Below are 22,937 nucleotides of genomic sequence, written 5' to 3'. Positions count from 1 at the left end.
GGATTCCAAAGAGTGAGCTCGTGGCCACACGGTCAGGCCAAGGACTTCATGGGGCCCCGCCCGGGAAGGCTGCCCGGGCTTCCTCTGAAGGCACGGGGTGGCTGGAGGAGCCCTCCTGGCTGACATGGGCTCAAATTGCTCCCACTTTGGAGAACCTTCTCCTGGGATTCCTTTCTCACTCTGCACGGGGCCCGAGTTGGAAGCAGCTGTGTTTCTGTCCGCTCTCCCTGACGCACAGAACTGGACTTGCCCTTCTCACAGCAACACTGCCCCCTGAGCGGTTTAGGCCCTCCCGCTGCACAACACCTCTGATTCTGAATGCTGTTGACGTTTGTTTGTTTTTTCCGTGTTGGGGAGAGTCAGACTTGGACTCTTGAGTTATCATCAGAATGCTGATTTCTGCACATCTTCAGGTTCTGATCAGGTGGAAAATCCGCCTCTCGGCTGATGCAAAAGAGACGAAAAGATCCGGGGTGATTTCCTAAGTGGGTATTTATCTCAAAAGAAATAACACCAGAGAAAAAGGAAGATATTTACATTGTGAGAACAGCAGCTCTTGCCTGTACCCACTGCTGGTGATCACCATTTAAAATACACACAACCTTCACATCGAAGAAGGACATTTTCCTGGAGCACTGAGGAATCGCTACAAATCCATGATCAGCCCCTTCAGCTAGCTTTGCACACCTGCTCGGGTAGACCTCAGATTTCCCAAGGCCGTGAGCACTGAGTCACGGTCAAGAGAAACTCTTCATTGGTTTCCCCAAGATATTGCAGAAGTCAGACTAGCCTGAGTCTAGATGGTGAGGCAGATCAGTTCAAAGCCCAGATTTCTAGATGCGCAACGTCTTGAGCGATAGAATGACTGATGATCTTGAGGACAGTGTCCCCCGTCCTTTCCCAAGAACAGCAGCGTCAGACGCGCCCCGTCTGTGACACGCTACTCCACGAAGCGTGATTCCTTCTGTGATGAACAGCTATTTGGTCTTGCTTCCCCTTTATAAAAAGCCGCAGTGCCACAAGCTGTCTTCCGGTCTGTGTGTTCTCTTCCAGCCTGGCTTCTTCTGTTTCCAGTGTGCTGTCCATCCTGCGGGGTCGGGGGGGACCTTCCTGCCCTTCCTCCACAAGAAGTCCTCCCTGATTGCCTGGCAGACCAGCTGTTCTGGTGTCTTCCAGCATCTGAACTGCCTCTGTCTAGCCTAGTCTAATCGAAGGCAAGGACTGTGCCCTGCTCCCCACTGTCGGCCCAGGACTAGTGTGGGTGGCATAGAGTCAAGTCACGTGACCCCTGCGATGTCTTTGCTCCTATACGGCCTGGGCTGAGAGCCTCACGGGTGATGATCCTGGCTCTGCTTTGAAAATCACAGCGAGACTGGGGCGGAGAAGATGAACCGGGTTGCACAGCCGTACCTCCCTGGGTGTAGATTAGCTTAGGGCAGGTGGGGGGAGGGGGACACACACTCGTGGTATTCTATACAAAAGCCATGAAATCTTTAACCAGTGCTGGAATCCCCCCCTCCCCCAAACAAGCCATTTTAAAGTGGATTAGGAGAGTAGGTAGGTACTGAGGAGCAGCGATCTGGAGCTCTGGCTGCAGGTGAGCCTTTCTGTTCTGGTCTGACCGCCAGCAAACGGGGATGGGTTTGTAAACTGGGTGGAAGTTTCTAGAGTGGCTGGAGTCAGCCCTGGGGAAGCAGAAAAACCCCAAGTTTGTTGTGATGAGGGTAAAGGGATACCCCCTAGGGGGATACGGTGCGGCTTTGTTGAGGTTAAGGTAGAAGTTGGGAGTGTTCTCTGCCTCCCCCGGGAATAACCGCTGTCGGGTTGTCCTGTGTGAGTGGTTTCACGGGCAGACCTGGCCCTCCAAGCCCGAGGTGGGAACGTCACCTCGAGGAGTTCCATGTATAGGTTTTGTTTGCTTCAAATCGCACTTAATGCTTTGCCTCTTTCCAAGAAAGGCTTTCAGGCAGCTTAGGACAGACAGTTGACGGAAAGTAAATTAAGAGCATACATCTGCAGGGGCGCCCGGGTGGCTCAGTCAGTTGAGCGTCCAACTTAGGCTCAGGTCATGATCTCACGGTTTGTGGGTTTGAGCCCTGCGTAGGGCTCTGTGCTGACAATGCAGAGCCTGCTTGGGATTCTCTCTCTCGCCTCTCTCCCTCTCTCTCTCGCTCTCTCAAAAGTAAACATTAAAAAACCCACCACACATAGTCACCTAAGAACACAGGCCATACTTGTACACACAGAACTTCATTTGAATTTGTTTTACGTAGAGAAAGAAGTCATGATATGATGGGTCTCTGTCCTTCAGAACACCGTTACCTCCATTCATCTTAAAATTCCTTCCTTCCTTGATTTCCTTCCTTCCTTCCTTGATTTCCTCCCTTCCTTCCTTGATTTCCTTCCTTCCTTGAGGGGTTCCTTCAGTTTCCTGTGCTGATTCCTTCTGATGCACAGGTGGAACCCGCACTTGTGATTTCCACACCGCGATGGCCTGGATGTAGCCCCGAGGAGCACCAGGACTTGGCGGCCCTCTTTGGGAACCCCCAAGCCCCTCATTCGAGGTCCAGGACTCTGGTTACTCCACCATCACATGGATCTCTGCCTTCCCTGCTCCCTGGGAACTCATCTGGGAGGACCTCTGCCTGCAGTCCCACCGACAGGTGGTTTCCGAAACCCCACGTCTCCCAGACTTTCAGACCTGCATGTCTGCTACATTTGGCCAGCGTGGTGTCCTGCCCACCAGGGTTTCCAGAATTCAGCCACTGTCTGCTATGCAGGGAAGGGCAGTTCTCCCTGTGATTTTGTCCACATCACCTTGTGCTTTTCATCATAATGTTACTTCCTTCCCTCTACTTGATTCTGTTAAGTGTTTCCATGGTGGAGAAGATCCCCACTGTGCTTAGGATGGAGGCCTCACCCCTTATTGAGACCTCCCCAGGCCTCGCCTGGTCCCCCCTGCTGTGTTCTCTGGCCTCCCGACCCTAACAAATACAGCCGCTTGCGCCAGAAATGCTCGTTCCTGTCCCTCCCCTTTGCCAGACAAACTCTGCTCATCGGTCCAGACTTGAATGTCACTTCTCCGGAGTTCCCTCCACCGGGCGTGTTGGGGCGCACCTGCTGTGCGTGCCCTCCCCTTGCTGTGTTCCGTCGTTTCTCTGTTCTCTTGGCTCATCTCGCTGCCTGATTCTCCCACGAGACTGGGAGCCTCTTGGAGCAGAGACCTCTGGGGTCCTGTTGCCTGCATCTCCTTCACATCGGCGCCGTCTTGTCGAACGAAGAAGAAGGCACGAGTGGCCACACGCGTGGGCTGTCCTCACACCTGCGGGCCTGCGGCTCCTGGAATCAGAAGCAGAGGAAGCCGCCTCCTGATGCTTTCAAGCCACAGAAATAAGGCACAGCCGTATCCAGCCTCCACCTGCTGCAAATAGAAGAAAAGGTCCCCACGGTGGGAGAAGAGCTTAAGGTTTTTGTCGTGTCTTGTTTTTTAATTGTAAAATACACCTCGCATGAAATTTACCATCTCCACCGTTTTCCAGCGTGTAGTTCAGCGTTCAGTGTATCCTCCTTGTGCAGCCAGTCTCCAGAACCTCTTCGTCTTGCAGCACCTGAGCCCGTGTGCTTTTCACGCCAAATCCCCATTTCTCTCCCCACACCCCCGTTTACTGTCGGTCTCTGTGAATTCGTTCTACTCTTTGATTACCTCGCGTGAGTGGAATCGCACGGTATTTGTCGTTCTGTGACTGACGCATTTTCATTAGCATAAAATCCTTGAAGTAGCAGGGGCTAGGGCTTCCCTCCTTCCCAAGGCTGAATAATATTCTCTTCTGTGTATAGAGAACATTTCATTTTATCTGTTCATCTGTGGAGGGATGTTTGGGTGTCTCCCTCCTCCGGGCCGTTGTGAATAGTGCTGCTGTGCACGTGGGTGTGCGAATGCCTCTTGAGGTTTCATTGTCTGAACCACAACACGCAAAAACTATAGAGGATGACTGAATTTTGTAGACGTCCAGCCTTCTCCAGGGCCTGCGGTGGAATATGCTGGGTGCGGTCCTGAACAGAGTGAACTGGGGAGGGGTCCCTGGGGTATGAAAGCAGCAGCCCGGCCCTAGTCATATGGGTTTGTCAGGAGCCCTCTGAGCGTTGGGGACGCGGTCCCCTCTGTGCCTCCAATGACCTGGGAACAATCCCTGGCATTCACCCATCAGTTTCAGATGGGGTGATGAACCGTTTTTCCCAGATGGCAGTGCTTTCAAACACGTGCAATGATACTGCCAAGGTATTCTGAGTATTTTCAGGGAATATCGACAACTTTTGTTAAAAAGAATGACTGCAGGGGCACTTGGATGGCTCAGATGGTTAAGCGTCCGACTTCGGCTCAGGTCATGATCTCACAGTTCATGAGTTTGAGCCCTGTGCCAGGTTCTGTGCTGACAGCTCGGAGCCTGGAGCCTGCTTTGGATTCTGTGTCTCCCCTCTCTCTCTGGCCCTCCCGGCTCACACTGTCTCTCTCTGTCTCTCGAAGGTATATAAACCTTAAAAAATTATTTTAAACAACAAATTTATTTTTTAAAAAAATTACTACTGATACACTCCTACCTTTTGCATATAAACAAAAAAGTTAGATTCTTTATCAGAGTCTTATTTCTGCCTAAGTAATTTCTTATTTATTTTATAGAGCCCTGAGGGTTTGCAAAGTGTTTAGATTTCCAAATAAAATGGCCAAAATGCATGCTCGCTATGGAAGAGGTTCCTCGTGTTGATCACACAGTGTGTAGGGCGTGACCAGACAAAAAAAAAAGTCCTCTCTCTCTATAAAAATTAAACCACCAAATATCCTAGATCCTACCTAACCTATTTTTTTCAACATTGAAAAATCCTTCTGTCTTCTTTTCTTAAAAAAAAAAAAAAGTATATGTGTGTTTCTGTAAATACACAGATTTAAACGTAGCCTGTGGATTGGAGTCTTGAAAGCTTCTAGTAGAGCCGATGGGACATTGTCCTATCATACACAGCATGATATTTCATCATTTGAGCCCAATCTGTATCATTTTGTTTTCCGTCTTTGGTCTTTTTAGTACTCTTAACCATAGCCAGAATTCTCGCGAAAAGGTAAATAAATCAAAACCATTGGTTTTCTTCAACTGACAGTAAGTCACAGCCGAGGACTCTGCGGGAGAGGACGGACGTGGGGGGTAGTGAGGAAATCTTTCACTTCTCCTAAGAAATGGAATCCCATTATTACATTTTATAAATATTTTCTTCTGCGGCTCGTAACCCAATTGCCGGCTTGTCGCTAAGGTCTTGCAAGGAGGAGAGGGGTGGAGGTGGAGGCCCGCCGCTTCTCAGGTGTGCCTGTGGCCCCAAATGGAAACCAATCAAGGTGCGATTTATGTTCATTAAGCGCTTGTCAAAACTGAAAAATTTTCTAATCAACAGCAATCTAGCCGCGGCCCCCTCAATGGCTGGGAGTGCTACCTCCGCGGCGTCGGCTGTTTGCCTGTTACAACTCTAGGCTAAAATCCGCTGATGATTACATTAGGCTAAGCTGCGGAGTAAATGAACCGTATCTTATTTAGGTGGCACTAGCTTCAGTGTAGTCCTGCCCCGCAGGGCACTTGATAGCGTTTTATGGCTTTAAAATTAGTGTAGCTTCCCATTTGCTGCAGGGCGCTGCATGTTATGCCTTCGAACTCAATAAGCAAGGGGAAGGGGGCCTTTTGTTTTCCCCCGGATTTTTCTCCCTTGCATTTTAGGCAATTTTGTTTTGCATCTTTTCCAGACGCAGTTTGCAATAAAAATGTCTGACTACCGTATACAAGCCTCCCCCACCAAAAAAAAAAAAAAAAGAAAGAAGGAAAGAAAAAGAAAAGAAGGAAGGAAGAAGGGTGGGGAGAAAAAGAAGAGAAAGTAGAAACCGTCTTGCGTTTGCAGAGGCCAATTATTTTTTTTTCCTATGCTGGGAAGTGAAAAGTCACTTTGAGGGTCACCCCCCAATGACTTCTTATGTCAGAATTGCTACCTGAAGTGGGAACAACACCTTTTTAAAAAAAAAAAAAAAAATTTAATTATTTTTTGAGAGAGAGAGAGAGAGAGAGAATGTGAGCAGGGGAGAGGGGCAGAGAGAAAGGGAGACAGAATCCGGAACAGGCTCCAGGCTCTGAGCTGTCAGCACAGAGCCCGACGTGGGGCTCGAACCCACAAACCGTGAGATCATGACCTGAGCCATAGTCGGACGCTCAACTGACTGAGCCACCCAGGCGCCCCTGGAACAACACCTTTGACTCAGGAAATGCCCACATAAAATCAGAGGGCAAATATTCCAGAATTTTTACTGGACACAGTAGGCAGAGCCGTCATTCGCTGAGGGCTTTGACCCTCTCGCAGACACTTCACACATTATTTCAGGTGATCCTCGCACATGAGGTAAGAACTGTTCATCCCCCTATTTTTAAAGATGTGGAAATGGGGACCAAGCATGATTAAGTAGCAGGTCTGAGGACACAACTCCGAGGTTGGATCCTGGGCTTGGTCCCCAAGGCCATCCTCTGGCCAGAAGGAGGCTGACTTTGTCCTCGGCAGACGTGTTTACTTTAGGAAATCAGAATGTCTCAAGAGTCAATGAACTGACTGCTCCTCATTGGAGATGAATCTGATCGAATCACTGTAAACCACCATGGCAGCAGTAACATCAGGGAAATGGATGAACTCCTGTTAAAGCAAGGCATCAGGAGGAAAGAAGCGATGAGCCTTCCGTACGGGTGTGGTGAATGTTTCAAAGCTAGAAGAAGTCCTGGGGCGCCTGGGTGGCTCAGTCGGTTAAGCGTCCGACTTCGGCTCAGGTCATGATCTCAACGGCTCATGGGTTCGAGCCCCACGTCGGGCTCTGTGCTGACGGCTCAGAGCCTGGAGCCTCCTTCGGATTCTGTGTCTTCCTCTCTCTGTGCCCCTCCCCTGCTTGCTCTGTCTCTTAAGTATGAATAAATTTTTAAAAATCAAAAAAAAAAAAGTCCTTAAATTTTGTGGTGGGCAATAACGGATATGGGAGATTTCTGTCCTACTTTGGGTCAATTGGTAGAAGAAAAAGCATAGCGATCATTAGTGCCCCCCGCCCCCCGAGGACAGACCATGTCCTTAAAAATCTGCTTCTTTAAGAGCTGAGTATTCTGGCAAGTTCACCGTGAGAAATCTGGAATCTTAAAGAGCTTCAGATCTGATACCGTTATGACGAGCATTCCTATCTCATTCTAAACTTCCCAGATCTAACTGCCGGTCCAGTTGTTTCAAGCCATAATTAATTATTAAAGTACTCATATAGCCAAGGAAAGGCGCTAGCTCCTTCGAGTTCATCGTCATGAAATTTCACTCATGCTTGCCTTTCGAAGAGGCCTACAGTGACTGGGAAGACAGGAAGCCATTTCCATACCGACACATTCATTTTGTACGGGCTGGGTTTGAGCACGCATGGGTTACAACTGGGTAATATTCAATTTAACCTAAAATGAGGAAAATCTTTCTTGCAGTGGAAAGCTCAATCGACTAGGTCAATCAAGACAGATACAATCAGGGAGCAAAAGGTATATTCATTATTCAATTTAGAGTTTTCTGCTGTTTTGATTTCTATTATAATAACCCAGCCCCCTGGGCTAACGTTGGACTTTAGCCCACGCGTGTTGGAGGCTAGCTACCAGACTGGAGAGGTGGGCCCTTGGCATGTTTGGAGCTGTCCGTGGTGCGCAAAGTGCACCGCCACCGATGCCCCGTGATGCTTCACCAGCCTGCCCTTCCTTCTACCCAGTCTTATGTCACTACCTGGCCCTGATTCCTCATGATGTTTCACCAGCCTTCCTTCCTACCCGGTCTTATGTGACTCCCTGGCCCTGTAAAGCCTTTATTAACTAAAGAATTGGATGTCATAACCGTGGGCTTTCGTCTCCGTCACCGGTAGACATCCACTTCACCAGGTACCTTCTTTCTGTGGTGGCCACACGTCACGTTGACGTGCGCTCACAAGCTTTGGTCGAGTGGTCTTCACAAAGGCAGTTCCGAAAGCGAAACCCTGCAATTCTGTTGGCTGTCTGGGGAAACAAAAATCATTGCTCATAGGGTGTTTCGCTTTGAAGCTGCCTCCTACCTCGCTATTGTGACTGGTCCTTTGGAGAGAAGGAGAAATTGTCTTCTTTGAGTTATGTGATCTGAAAGGACACGGCCAGAAGATTTCTCATAGTTTTACGATATTTCCATAGTATTTTTAGGGTGTCGGTTTCCTCTGTGCCCATGACTATAGATGAGGCTATTGTTTATTATTCAGAAATGTTGGACTTGAACATTTGCTTAGTCTCTTTGAATGGACGGTATTATGTGTGTCTTTATAGATTAGTTTCCTTTGAAAAGAGTATTAAATGGAGTTGGGAATAGCAGTGCATCTAACAATGGGCTCTCTTACATACTTTTTTTTTTTTGAGCGCAGAAGTAAGGATTTTTAAAAATAGAACTTACACAAACTACAGTTCCTCTTTGAACCTGGACATTCATGAAGTGCAGTGAAAATCGGGAGAATGAGTCAATCCTTTCCTCCAGGAAAAGACAAACAACCTGAGGAACATCTCTAATGTCTCTGCGTAGATCTATGCTGTGCGCATAAAGTCACGTGTGTGTAGCCGTTGGCCATTTTGCAAACATTGAACTGGACGAGTGGTTCTTGAGCCTTGCGGCCTCAGGACCCCTTTGCCTTCTTAAAAAATAACTGAGGAATCCAAAAGTGCTTTAGGTTGTATCTAATTGATACTTAGCACATTACAAGTCAAAACTAAGGAAATTTGTAAATATTCACATAACTCATTTAAAATCATAAACCACCTGGAGCGCCTGGATGGCTCAGTCAGTTAAGCATCTGACTCTGGATTTCAGCTCAGGCCATGATCTCGTGGTTCTTGAGTTCAAGCCCCACAATGGGCTCTGCACTGGCAGGCAGAGCCTGCTTGGGGTTCTCGGTCTCCCTGTCTCTCTGCCTCTCTCTCTCAAAAATAAAGGAACATTTAAAAAAATAATAATAAATTGCCCTTTTGTAATACGATTACATAAATCACATTTTTATGAAACACGCCTTTTCCAAAATGAAAGAAAATCTTGACGAGAGAAGATTGTTTTCTTCCCGAAACTCATTGATGTCTGGCTTAATAAGAGAGAGCTGGGTTGTCATACCGTCATCTGCCATCAGTTCGCTATGTTATGTCATTTTGGTGCGTAAGGACCCTCACCTGGTACAGACATTTTGCTGGAAAAGGGAAGAGTATTCCAGTAGACATTTCTGATCATTGTGGGTGTTCTGTTTGGTTACTACACCAAAATGCAACGTGACAGTTTGTCAAAACTTAGGAACGCGGCACAGAATCTGAACAGTTACCACTAAATCTTTCCTCTCTGCTCCCTTAAAATTCATTCAGCCTCACATGTGACACCGTGCATGTGTCATTTCAAAAATATTGTTTAACTGAGGTATGCAGCTTTCCAAATGGTGACACTTTTCATCCGATGATCTCCAGAAGCTGCATTCATTTATATCACTGCCCATCTTACCAGCAAAGGCCTTAAGTATTTGGAAAGTATCAGGCACATGGTGAGAGATACAAGTCTCCAAGGTTCTCATGCTCACTGGAAGCTCAAATTATATTTTACACGCTGGATGCGGATACTGTGTGCTATTTTTCTTTTTTTAATTTTTTTTCAACGTTTATTTATTTTTGGGACAGAGAGAGACAGAGCATGAACGGGGGAGGGGCAGAGAGAGAGGGAGACACAGAATCGGAAACAGGCTCCAGGCTCTGAGCCATCAGCCCAGAGCCTGACGCGGGGCTCGAACTCACGAACCGTGAGATCGTGACCTGGCTGAAGTCGGACGCTTAACCGACTGTGCCACCCAGGCGCCCCAATGTTTATTTATTTTTGAGAGAGAAAGAGAGACAGAGCATGAGCAGGGAAGGGGCAGAGAGAGAGGGAGACACAGAATCCGAAGCGGGCTCCAGGCCCCGAGCTGTCGACACAGAGCCCGACGTGGGGCTCGAACCCACGGACCGCGAGATCGTGACCCAGCTGAAGCCGGACGCTCAACCGACAGCGCCCCCCAGGCGCCCCTGTGTGCTATTTTTCTTGCATTGTTCATTTTCAAGAAAATACCTGCCAAAGACCCAAGACCGAATAAGCCTGGTTCATGTGTGACATGGTCATTCTTGCAAGTAAAAGTGTGTCCCAGCCAAAAAACTGGCCACTTCAGCTTGCCAACTCCAAGCAATCGCAGAAGTGCGTTTCTGCAGGACACTGTCCAGCTTGTGTGTGTGGCACAGACACTCACATGTACTTTCCGTGTCCTTACGCAGAAAATTAAAAAGACGTGTGTACTCAGGGTTGAAATATTGATGAATCTGTAGCTTTTTGGTTGGTTTGGTTTTTTTGCTTCTTGTTTTTTGGGGGTTGGTTGGTTGGTTTATTAAGAGCATTCTTAAGTGCAACTTTTTTTTGTTTTTATTCAGAGAGCATGGCAATGAATCTTATAACAGCAACAGGGACTAATACAATTTGGTGCCCCAGCCTTGGTTTGTGCTCTGGGCCAGCACTTTTAGCCACCATTAAAGCAAATTCCAACACAGTGAAAGAGGCAAAAAGTGCCTTGGAACGTTTTGAAAACAGTACTGAACCTGTGAACCCCTTGATCGGGTATCAGGGACCACGCTTTGAGGACTAACAAGCTAGCTTATCCAGAGAGGAAAAATCTGATCCAATGACCGTGGCCAGTCATCAGTCTGTCCTAACAATTATCTACTCTAGAGAAAGTATTACATGTTAACATAAAATATTAAATCTCTGAGCATTTGTGTGTAGTTAGAAACCAGAACTTATTGGGAAAACCTAATTGGAACAAAAATTTCTGTGATTCTTTTTGCATCACTTAATTATGGGAATGAGGAGTCTCCATACTTTAAAAAAAAAAAACAAACAAACAACCCAGTGTGTAAAAGCAGAGTGGTGTCGATTGCATCATCTCTGCAAAGAGAGTACGGTTCCAAAGCCATGGGTTTTTATTCAGATGCTCTCATTCTGAGATGCCAATCATACCGTTTCTGCATTTTGGGTTAGCTTTCAGATCTTGTTAACTGCTTTTGGTACCCCCGTGAACACACAGGGCAAACCCATCTTTCAGCAGACAGCCAAAGGTGACGTCGGGATGGGAGGCAGGGAGAATCAATACAGTAAGGGTATTTTTAGGGACTCTTGATGGATTGCTGTATTTTGAGCTTAACTTCGAGTGCCAGATGCCCCAGAGCTGAGTAAGATGAACTCACCATTTGCTGAGAACCGTGGGGCCGTCGTGCACCCAGAGGGCTCTGAGGTCACCAAGACAAGACGCACCTTCTTCCCCGCCCCGTGCAGTCTGGGGGAGAACCCCTGGATCATTCTAGCAGCCTCTCGTGGCGTTTGGGTGAGGGTTCACTCTCCTTGCAGAAGCACAGCGTCACCGAGCTGATGACCTCCAGGTCCTGGTAACGCGTAGCTGTGAGCTTTCAGGACAGGATCGTATGGCGGCAGATCAAATGAACCCTGCGGACCGGGAGCGGTCGGAGGCACCGCGGCGCTAATGACTCCGCGGCCCTCCCTGAAGGCGGCCCCCCAGAAGGTGGGAGCCGTGTTAAGCTGTGCTTCCGTCAGCAGGCTGAAAGCAGTCGCTCGCAGGTTTCTCTCATTGCACCTCATTTGCATCTGGGACATCAATTAGCATGTTTGTTGAGGCTAATTGAATGAAACTCAATCATAGCTCTTAATTGCTTGACTATGTGAAAAGAAATCACATTAATGCAGCTAATTAAGTGTACGGCAATAGATGCAACATAATTAGGAGCGAGAGGTAAAAAACAAGGGTTGGCAGAGGTGTGGGAGCCGGGTTGCGGGGGGACCCGGCGCACAGTCACCAAGGCTATCGACACGTTCAGGAACGGGTCCCTGTGCTCCCGCGCCTGCTTGGAAAAAAGAATCCTCGCGACGAGCGCGCGGACAACTTGAGAAGAAAAATGCAAATAGGTTGGCAATTACTACTTTTTCAAGCTGTTGTGGGGCGGGAGATGGCGCCTCAGAGGGGCCTGGCTCTTGAGTGGGCCCCGGGGACTTGTTACGTGCTGTTTAAAAGTACTTGGCTTTGAATTACCCTCATGCCTCGTTAAAGGGTTTTTCCCCCTTTTATCATCGATCAGCATTTTCTACGAGGAGCATAAGAAGGGTGGTATCTGTAGCATTTGCATATCAAAATCAAGCTTGCTGGCTTTATTTTACCCGGCGAGGTCCCTCCCTCGGGCCCCCGCAGGCCGCAAGTCCCGCTTCTGAGGAGGCCACGTCGTCGTATGCCGGTTGTGGCTTTAATTCCTCAACTGCCAAGCTGGGGAGACATGAAAAGGGATGGATTCTTTCAAACACGGGAAACTCAGCATCGTTTCTCTTGGGGGAACCCAGAAGCCACATACTCAGGCCTCCTTGGCTTCCACTGTTTCTGAAGCACCACCTCCAAGGGCTTTTCGTGGATTAGGAAATGCATCTTGTAAGGTCTGTTAAAAAAAAAAAAAAAAAAAAAAAAAAAAAACCCCCAGGGGGTTGAAACCAAAAATTTGAAATTTTAAATTTTGGGGTTTTTTTTTTTTTTTTTTTTTTTTTTTTTTTTTTAGATCTAGTTCCTCTGAAGTTTCGACGCCTAACTCAAGCGAGGAAACAGATTCCCTGGCCCATGCTGAGCCAAAGATAAATGTGTTCCCTTGCCGCGTTCACATCCAAAGAGCAGACTCTTGGTACATTTCTATAATAATTTTAAATAAAATATCCTGGTTATTGTATGTTAAAACATGCCTATTAAAAGAGCCCATGCTGAGGCTTAGTCACTATCTGATTAGCCTCATTTTAGAGCCCATAAGCAATAAATGCTCAATTACACTCCTGTTATTGTATTTTAATTTGTTAAGAATTGGCATTAAAGAAGAAAGTTATAGCAAGTTGATATTTTTGAAAGAGCAAGTGTGGGAGAATGAAGTCATTCTGTACAAGCCTTGACTTTGGTTCTGAAGCTTGGGTTTGCCCATTTTCTTTGGATATTAATGGAAGTACGTTGAAGATGTCTAAGAACGACCTTTGTTTTTTCTTTAATGACCTGGACACTTTGCCCTCCACTAAGCAAGGATGGCTTCCTTGGTGCTTTTTGTTCACATCCCCAGAACCTTGAGCTCAGTCATGAGTCTTCCCGTATTCCTTCCCGTCTGGATCTGTTTGCTCCTTCACTCTGATTTCGTAACCACCGTCTTTCTGTCTTTGGTCCATATCCTTCCAAAACCACAGCTCTTTCACGGTTCATTATATTTTGGGGTGTTGCCCAAGCGTCTTGACTTCCACGTGGAGTCTTCAGTCTTGTTGCGAGGGCGGAGACTGACTCCAGGCAGCGCGTCCTGCGGGGTCAGCATGCCTCGGGACCTCTGCTCCTGGCCTCCATGGCTCACGGGAGGCTTGTGGATGCCACTGCCGCTCTCCGGATGGTTGATTTTATAAATGCTGATGAAGGCCCAGCCTCCCCACTGCCTCTGAAGAGCTGGTCTGTATCTGCCCCACTTTGGTGCAGCTCCGATCCTTTCTCTGGCCGTCTTCAGTCCCAGATCCCTCCTGGCTCTGGCCTTGCTTGGCCTTGTGAGGGTGTGTTTGCCACCAAGAGTTGGCCGTTTGAGTTGTATCCTTAGGAAGTCATTAGGGACCCTGTGGCATCTTTTCCTCCTGGGTTGGTGCTTTTCAAACCTTCTAGAGTTCTGTGTTTGCTCCATCAGAACGTCTCCCCCCACCGTGGCCAGGCCTTCCCATTCTGGGCTTTTTCTTCCTGCCCTTCCTCCTCTGCTGAGAATTCCCACGCCCTCTTTCCTGAGTCTGGGTCGGCTCCCGCGTGCCCCCCTCTAAGTGCTCTCTCTCTCTCTCTCTCTCTCTCTCTCTTTTTTTTTAAACAATTCTCATTTTTTTTTAAGCGTGGCAGAATAGGGGTTTTTGTTTATTTTGTCTTATTTTAATGTTTATTTTTGAGAGAGTGCAAGTGAGCGAGCGGCAGAGAGGGGGGACAGAGGATCTGAAGTGGGCTCCATGCTGGTGGACTGACACCAGCAAGCCCGGTGGTGTGGGGCTTGAACCCACAAACCGTGAGAGCATGACCTGAGCCAAAGTCGGACACTCAACCAACTGAGCCACCCAGGTGCCCCTCCTCCCCACCTTTTTTCTAAGTTTCTTTATTTACTTTGAGAGAGCGCAGGGGAGGAGCAGAGAGAGAGAATCCCAAGCAGACCCTGTGCTGCTAAGCACAGAGCCCGACGTGGGGCTCGATCTCACGAACCATGAGATCATGACCTGAGCCGAAATCAAGAGTCAGATACTGAACCGACTAAGCCACCCAGGTGCCCCGTAAGTGCTTGTGTTGTGGGGTGAGGTCTCTGCTTTTGACACTCGAGGCCGACCCTCCCTCCAGCAGACTGCGGAGGGACGATGCCGCTTCTCGTGCTGTCTGTCCTGAGGAGCCGCGTGTGGGTTCCCTTCCCCCGTGTTGGCATCTTGTGCTTCTGGTCCCTTTTTTGTGTCGTTGCTTCTGTCCGCAACCGTCCTGCTGTTTGATGACCCAGTGACTGCTTCTCAGCCCCTTCGCCTGCTGGCACGTGAACTTAAAGGCTCCGCAGCCTGCTTTCCAGAAGCCGGGGATCCTTGCCTCGGCTTCCCTGCTGCTCTCCATGCCCCCTTTGCCTCCCTTGATAGACTTCGGCTGACTTGCCTCATCCCACAGCCTGGGCCTCTGTCCCTTGTGCCGTGCTTCTAGGCCTTTATCTGGTTCTCTCTGCGTCGCTTGACCCTACAGGTTAGCAATTACAACTCACTTTTCCAGCCTCCCTGGGTCCCTGGCGGCCCACACCCTGGTTTATTTGGCGGTTCTTCTGAAATTACATTGACAAGAACTTCATTGTTCATCCTAACTACAGATTTATTGGCTCTTCCCCTTTATATTCTGAAAGGAATTCTACCAAGATTCTGCCAAGGAAGGAATGCATTTGTTGCATTTTATGCTTAGCCTTAAAACACTTGACGTGCTATTTGCCCAAGAATGTTTTAGAATATGCCCTTTCTTAATGTGTGAGGTCGATTTAACATGTCTACATGTTTGGCCAGGGGGCACTTTGCCAAAAAAAATGCATTTTGAAGGGTCAGTAATTCCTAACTCACCAGTCGGCCCCTCACCCTGACTCTCAGCTGCTTCTCTCCCCCGACTCGACAACCAACTCTTAGATAATGTTTTACTCTGCACGGAATTGTCCAGCGACCCCCACAGATACCATCCCTGTCTACCTAGACATCCCTGTGGCTCCCTGTTAACTGGGTCATCCACCTCCAGCATGAAGAGAACACAAAGATGCTTTCTCTGGGCACGGTGAGCCGCTCGGAGAAACACAATGTTTGAGTACCAAAGAACGTTCTTTCTTTTTCCACATCACATCCGGACATTACATACCCATCCGCGAGCTCCACGTTTTCTCAACACCGTACCACCAACGCCCTCAGACATTTTCCTGGTCCTTATTAGTAAAATGCTTGGCCTTTTATTTCAGGAGTTTCTTACCTGAGTTCCCAACAGGCCGCTTCATTCTTATCTAGAGGCTTCGTGGTGTTGCCATCCAAGGCAGAAGAGTTGTTATAAAATAGCTCCCTACTCCCTGGAACTTTACCTGAAACTTACAGGAAGACCCCAGGGTCCTAGTGCACCTTCTATAAGCAGCAGTTTATAAAATACGATTTCACGTGGACACTTGTTTTCTCCAGCTGGTTTCTAATCCCCCTGATGGAAGCATTTCCTGTGTCTGCTTGGATTTGAGGGACCTGGGTTAGTTCAGGACAAAGAGACTGTGGTTTCAATATAACGATGATGCCACCATAGTAGATCAAAACCTCATTATTTTTAAAGTGCTTGCCACGGTGGAAGGGTCATAGGATTACAACTCGTGGTATCTGATAGAACCTTGTGTCCTAGATTGTGAAAGGTCTTCTTTTTAATATCTCTTGGATGTTTAACATTTTGAACAGGATTACATGCAGAATGTTCATGGTAAAGAGATTGATCTTCTGAGAACCACTGTGAAAGTCCCAGGGAAGAGGCCACCCCGAGCCACGTCGGCCTGTGCGCCCATCTCCAGCCCTAAAACCAATGGCCTGTCCAAGGACATGAGCAGTTTACACATCTCCCCAAATTCAGGTAAGCTCGCAGCGGACGTGCTGAAGAATCCAGCGTGACGACGGCAGTAGATGTCGCTGGTTGCAGGAGAGTGCGGAGCCCTTGCGGTCAAGTGAGATTTTAACCATTAACATTGTACGTTAAGGCTTAGAAACCTCTTCGCTTTCTGTGGGTGGTTCTGTGACTGCCAGCCAGCACGTGGTGCCATTTTGAGTCATGGCCGCCCAGACCAAACCACGAGGTCGTCCCCTAGTTGTGTAGTTGAAAGTCGAGGCTCACATATGATCGAGGATTCGGGGGCCTTGTAAAACACGTAAATTAATCGTGCGGATATCAAGGGTTGGTATTCATTTGTGGCGACCCAAGTGGATAAAAGAAGGAGAGCTATTTGGAGCAAGATTTCAAGGAAACTGTTGGACCTATCTAAGATTTCCGTTCTCTCGGTTTTGTATGGTAACTGCCGGGTCATTCTTTAACACAACTCTAATTTTTCCTGTTCTCTTTCTTTCCTGTTCTCTTAAAAAGCGTTTGCTTTTTAATTCGGGATCAGAGAGCGTGTTTTCTCAAATTTAGACGTGTTTAGAGATTCCTGGCCTTTGTGTGCAATTGCAAGCCGTTCAAAATGTCATGGGTCGCTTTTGTTTCAGAATCTTTGCAAATGACTGCCCCCGGCTTTAACCTTCTGGTGATTATTATCAGAGAAAAGGCTGGAGTCCTCCTTCTGACACGCTTCAACACATGGATTTGTTTTCCCCAGCAAAAAGTCCCTTCCTCCTCTCTAACCTACATCCAGTCTTCTCCAAATAAATTATGGTTATGCGGCACTTTCCAGCATATGTCTTTGCTTCTTAAAAACGCTGCATTTTCCCCTTTCTGAGATGTTAAGTGCTTTTAAAGAGGGATGATGCTAACCCCACGGTTCTGTGGCATAAATATGGCACTGGTTGGTGAAAGCAGGGTAGGAGAAAGGGGCCAGAATTGGGGGCCATAGCTTGGGCTTTACTTCAGGATGCCAAGTGGTGTTGGACAGCTCACTCAGCCAGGTTTTACCACCACATCAGGTCGATCTTGCCTGGCCTGCCTACCTCACAGAGATGTGATGGCAGGTAAGATAACACATAGGACAGTTTTGGGAAACTCATAAAGTACGATACAAGCAGCAGCCGTTATCACCAGTCAAAACAAAACTGGGCTGGGCTTGCCATCAAAGGAGACATCAGTTCATTCCAGAGTGGTGACAAGGTCTCTCAGGACCTGCTGACCTTCCTTCTGAGACATATATGAAGTTTCCCTCTTCAGGGTGGTGTGCTAATGCTGGGATTAGAAGAGAGAAAAGAACCACCCAAGGGAAAACAAAAATTCAGTATTGAATGAAAAGCTAACGTCTTCACCACTTTGTATTTATTAATTTACTCAAGACATATTTACTGACCACCTGTTCTGTGCCAGGAACGGTGTGTGCTGTGGATACAGGGTCCCTGATCCGCAGAACTTCTGCAAGAGGCGGGCCTCTTCAAACCAGCTAATTTTCCACTTCCCCTTGTAAGCCATCGTGTCAGATCCACGCGTTTATTTCTTCAAGTCAACAAACGTGTATGGCATTTCTGACGTATGCCAGGCCTGGTCCTGGGCCCTGGGGACGCAGAAGGTTAAGACGTCATCTCTCCTCTCCAGAATCTCACCCTCTGGTGGGGAAGACAGACGAGCAGACAAGTAAACGCAGTGCCACATAGCAGGCCACGGCAGGAGTACGTACGGGGGCCTGCAGGCCCAGGGGTGATGTGTTCCGCGCTACCCTAGGAGACGGGGCAAGGCCTCAGGGCTGGGGCACCACCTGTGCTGAGTGTAAACAAAGGAAGGGAATTTGCCAGGCATCAGGGTGGGAGAGGAGCCTCCGAGGTGGAGAAGTGTGGATACGTAAGGTTTGCTGTTTAAATTCCTTAATCTTGAGACTTGCATCCCATGGTGCCACTGCTCATTTTCCTAAGGAAAAATGTGACATTTGGTAAACAGAAAGTACAGAATGCCATTTAACCATGTCCTGTCCCATGCAGTAGGTTATGTATGGCCTGGGCCTGGGTTAAAGGAGTGTTTTTCAGTGCCCCCATTTCTTTTTAACGCCCCTGCCTTGGGTGGACGGGAGGACGCGGGGAAATGCCGAAACCCCTTTTCCACGCTCACAAGCCCAGTTGGTTACAGCGCATTCTTTCAGCCCTAAGCCAAGTTAATTCCTCTTTTTTTTTTTTTTTTTTTTTAATTTTCTTAATGTTTATTTATTTGTCTAGAGCAGGAAGGGGAGAAAGCACATGAGTCAGGGAGGACAGAGATAGGGAGAGAGAGAATCCCAAGCAGCCTCCACAGTCAGCACAGAGCCCGAAGTGAGGCTCAGACTCACAAACCACGAGATCATGACCTGAGCCAAAATCAAGAGTCGGACACTTAACGGACTGAGCCACCCAGGCGCCCCGCTAAATTAAGCTTTCTTAAAGGGAGCCTGCTTGGTTTTTCCTCTCCTTTGCATCACAAGTGGGGACGAGGAAGTGGGGGTGTGACATCTGCAGGATCACAGTGCCCCTTTGGGGGAAGAAAGGGTCTCGTGGTCATGGCACGCTGAGACAAGGTGACGTCATCGGCGGGCGGCCCTCCATTCCCTGCTTCCCAGGTGCTCTCTCACCTGAACACAGCAAATTTACCTGGCAGTGAATTGGCGTTACACTTACGGGGTGGACCACTGGCTAAAAATAGGTTTTATTGTAACTGTTTTAGAGCTCTTTGCCAAAGAACCTCCCATGTGCTTAACAGTATCCTTCTTTACAACTCCTTTGAGTTTTGCTGTTTTGTTCTAGAGCTCCGAGTTAACTGGTCATGGTTGCTTCTTTTTATGCTGTTCCTTTTTATTTGTTTTCTTACCTCAGTGCTGTTGGAGTAGATAAGTGTCTTGTGCGCCTTCCCTTCTAGTAACTTTTTCATTTTGCACAGACGTGACACTCGCGTGTCCCTAAATCCTTGTGCCTAACACTTCTGGTCTTAGAATAAAGGTCCATAAGTGAAGCGATTCAGCCAGTGAATATAAACACTCATGAGATTCTTGATATACATTCCAAATTAATTTCTGGAAAGGTTTTGTTGTACAAATACGCTACCATCTATAAAGTGAGTTCCCATTTCACCCACACACACTTGTGGCATTGCTATTATCGTTTTTAGAATCTGTAGTAATCTGATAAGCAATAAAAATATCTCCTGCTTTATTTGGATTTCTTCAGTTAGGACTAAGGTTGGCCATCTCACGTTTATTGTCACAGGTATTTCTTATATTGAATTGTTTAGATGTCGTCTTTTCCCTCTTTTGTACTAGGTGTTTGTCTTTTTTATTGATCTGTAAGAACTCTTTATATATTGAGGATATTAGCGCTTTATAATACATTCTGCAGATAGTTCCCCAGTTTATTATTTGCTTTTTTTCTAATTTTATGGTCTTATCTGCAGGTAGAGGTTTTCCCCGTTTTTAATATATGATCAAAATACATACGCAGAATCAAATCAGAAGTCCTTTACTTCTGTGGTTTCTACTTGAGATATTTAGAAGGCCTCTTGAAATCCTGAAAACAGTTAACAATTCACATACGTATTTCTGAGTTTCACAATTTTATTGCCTGTTTTTGAAAAATATTTAGCCTTTAATCCATCTTTAATCTGTTCGGGTCAATTATGTGCAAGAATAAATCTAATCAAACTTTTTATTCAAATTGATAACTAATTGTCCTTTCTGTGTTGAATTGTTTTCTTATAACTGTATGCATCACCTTTATTGTACAACTAATTTAATCAAACTCACCGTGTTTCTGGCCTTGAGACTCTATTCAGTTGACCTCCTGTCTCCACATGATGTTATCATGTATGGGTTTACCACAGTTTCTCGTTTACCACAGTTTCTCGTTTATTTTTTCCAGTAAACTTCAGAGTAACTTGAGACCTTCCCCTTCCCCCCAAAAAAGAATCCCACGGTGGCTCTAACTGGCATTGCTTCTAACCTATCAGTTAACTGGAGCAACTGACGACTATGTTTGCGTTTCTTGTCGTGGAACACAGGTCTCGCCCAACTTACTCAAACTTAATATACATCCCTCAGTAAAGTTCCAGGACTTCGTTTAGATGTATCGTGCGGATCCGTTCTGTTCATTTTTGGTGACGTGTGAAGCTGATCTTTTTGGGGGGTGGGGGAGGAGAGTGAAGGGGGCTGTCTATTCTGTCACCTACTTGGCAAGAAATAAGAAAGTTCCTAGTCCTTATACTTTTTATCTCCAGCCGTCTTCCTGAACTCTTGTTAGTTGGAGTGTTTATTCAGATGTCTGTCTTCATTTTGTAGTATACGGTCATAATGCATCTCGCATTTCAAGTATCACAGTGCCTCATTGTACGTCAGTTTGGTTTTTAGCCTTTACATCCAATGTCATGATTTGGGTACTTTACTGCTTCGCTTCCTGTTTCCTGTACGCTTCATCTTACATCGTTGTTGGGTCTGCCGTGTGTATGCCCAGTCCTGATGAGTGGTCTGGAGACTTGGGGGCAGTACAACGCCTTCCCTCCAGGGGCCTTATACTCCAGAAACAGATAAGGCCATTGAAGTTGGCGATCCATGCTCAAAGGACAAAGGAGGCAAGGGGCTAGAAGCCCCCGGGCCCCGCCCCCCCGGGAGGTCCTATGTTATTCCTGGTGTTGGGAAATGCTTTGCCAGTCTTGGAATGTTGACCGCATTTCATACACGAGAATGCTGGAAACGTGACGATCTTGATGTAAGGTTTTGCCCTGGGCTCGGGAAAGAGGAGAGAAACACGTCGAAGCAGCTCCCTTGCGTACTAATAACTGAGCTCACCAGTTGAGCAGAGTAAATGAGCCTTCATGAAGGTGGGGTGGCCCCACGCTCCTGTCGGGCAGCTGTGGAATGCAGGCATGGCGGGCCCAGGGACGCATTCCGGAAGAGCCGACCCTGGGCATCCCCGCCTCCAACCTGATGTGGATGCTGATGCTTGAAAGAGAAGGGAGCAGCTTGGGAAACTCAGAGCTCTGCACAGTCACGGAGAAATGTAAATAAGTGGCAAGGAATGTCCGCTCTGACCGTGAGGGACATAACTGAAGGGCACCATCCTGCCCGTGAACCCTGTGCTGTGGATCTGAACTGAACCTACCCGTCAGCGTGTGCCACACCCGTGTCCAGAGGCCGCAGGGAAACCCCTGCATCGGCCTGATGGACCCTCAGGCTCTGACTCATAAATACGAGTACAGACAACCAAGAGGTCTGTGGAATCCAGCAGTAAAAGCAAACAGGGACCGAGAGAAACAAATGGACTAGTGATCCTAGAATAAAGGGAGTGATAGGGAGAAGGAAGGAAGAGATTAATTACTGTTTTCATAAAATGCAACAAACTAAAGATTATATGAAAAACCTGGGGGGAAAGACTTCTTGCAAATTAAAGGAAAAAGATGACAAAAATCAAAAATTCCATAGATAGGTTAAATACTATAAAGAACATGGCCAAGGATACCGTTGGCGACGTAGGTGTGCAGAAGAAGACATATGTTGGCGTCTTCTTGTCCGAAGAGCCTGGTATGAAGCTGGAGGGAACAGGAGGCTCTGAAAGCTCAGAGAAAGTCCCAGAAAGCATCCCAGGTAGGAGGAGAGAGCGAGGTTACCTGCCAAGAGACAGAACTCTTCTGACCTGTTGCCTTCTCAGCGCAAACACCACGTGCTAAAAAGTAACGGAAGAATTCCTTTCTAAGGACCAATCACTTAGGGGTGGCTGGGTGGCTCAGTTGGCTAAGCGTCCGACTCTTGATCTCAGCTCAAGTCACGATCTTGCGGTTTGTGGGTTCAAGCCCCGCATCGGGTTCTGCACTGACAACAGGGAGCCTGCTTGGGATTCTGTCTCCCTCTGTCTCTGCCTCTCCCCCACTTGCTCTCTCTCAAAATTAAATAAGAATAAACTTAAAGCAATTAAAACACTAAGGGCCAATCATTTTGAACCTAGAAGTCTATATGCAGGGCCAAACTACTATCAATCAAGTATGAAGATAGAAAAGAATTGTTTTAGATGACATATAGGAATACAGAAGCCAAGTGACTTTTTGAAAAATCTGCTTAAGCATCTACTCCAGCAAAAAAGAAGTGGAGGAAGAAGAAAAAGAAGAATCCAGAAGATACTTATTCAGGCCTGGTTAAGTCTCCCCCTCCCCAGGGAACCCTCCCCCTCCTCCAAGGTCACTCACGCAGGATGTCTGTGGCGTCATCCGTCTTTTCCATTGCTTTGGCTTGGAACCCACTTGGCCGTTCTAATCCCAGGCCACATTTTTGAGAATCCACCCAATTGTAATTGCAGATATGCTTCCAGAGAAGACCGTCAGGTGTCTGGAACTGTTTTCCGGCCTGAGTTATTGGCCAGGCTGGTGTGGTAGAATGGTATCCACCGATGATGGAATGCAGACTCCTATCAGGTCCTTAAGTTCCTCTGACATTGAAGTAGACAACAGGACAATGTAATGGCCAGCGGTCGGGCCCGGGGAGGCAGAAACACTAACTTGAGTCCCACCTTCACCATCTCGGGACCTTGAACAGGTGTCTCTGCGAACGTCAGCTTCTTCCTCATCGTTACGCTGGAAAACAGGC

The 22,937-nt window shown here is 47.4% G+C and overlaps 1 protein-coding gene across 17 annotated transcripts in view; it reads left to right on the top strand.

Annotated features, from left to right (window-relative positions):
• The window catches only part of AGAP1 (ArfGAP with GTPase domain, ankyrin repeat and PH domain 1), a 548,021-nt gene that overhangs the window by 341,003 nt on the left and 184,081 nt on the right, over window positions 1-22,937 (top strand). For 13 of the 17 annotated variants that reach the window (XR_005783188.1, XM_040450592.1, XM_040450586.1 and 10 more), the window contains one exon: window positions 16,126-16,294. The exons of the other annotated variants lie outside the window; for them this stretch is intronic. Coding sequence is in view for 12 of the 13 variants with exons in the window: in XM_040450592.1 (XP_040306526.1) it covers window positions 16,126-16,294 (169 nt within the window). In the remaining variant the exon portion in view is untranslated. The remainder of the gene's footprint in view (window positions 1-16,125; window positions 16,295-22,937) is intronic. 17 annotated transcript variants of the gene reach the window in all.

This window comes from Herpailurus yagouaroundi, unplaced genomic scaffold, assembly GCF_014898765.1.
Source record: "Herpailurus yagouaroundi ecotype Mexico unplaced genomic scaffold, PumYag 202, whole genome shotgun sequence".
Lineage (NCBI taxonomy): Eukaryota > Metazoa > Chordata > Mammalia > Carnivora > Felidae > Herpailurus > Herpailurus yagouaroundi.
This window is presented reverse-complemented; position numbering and strand designations above follow the sequence as displayed.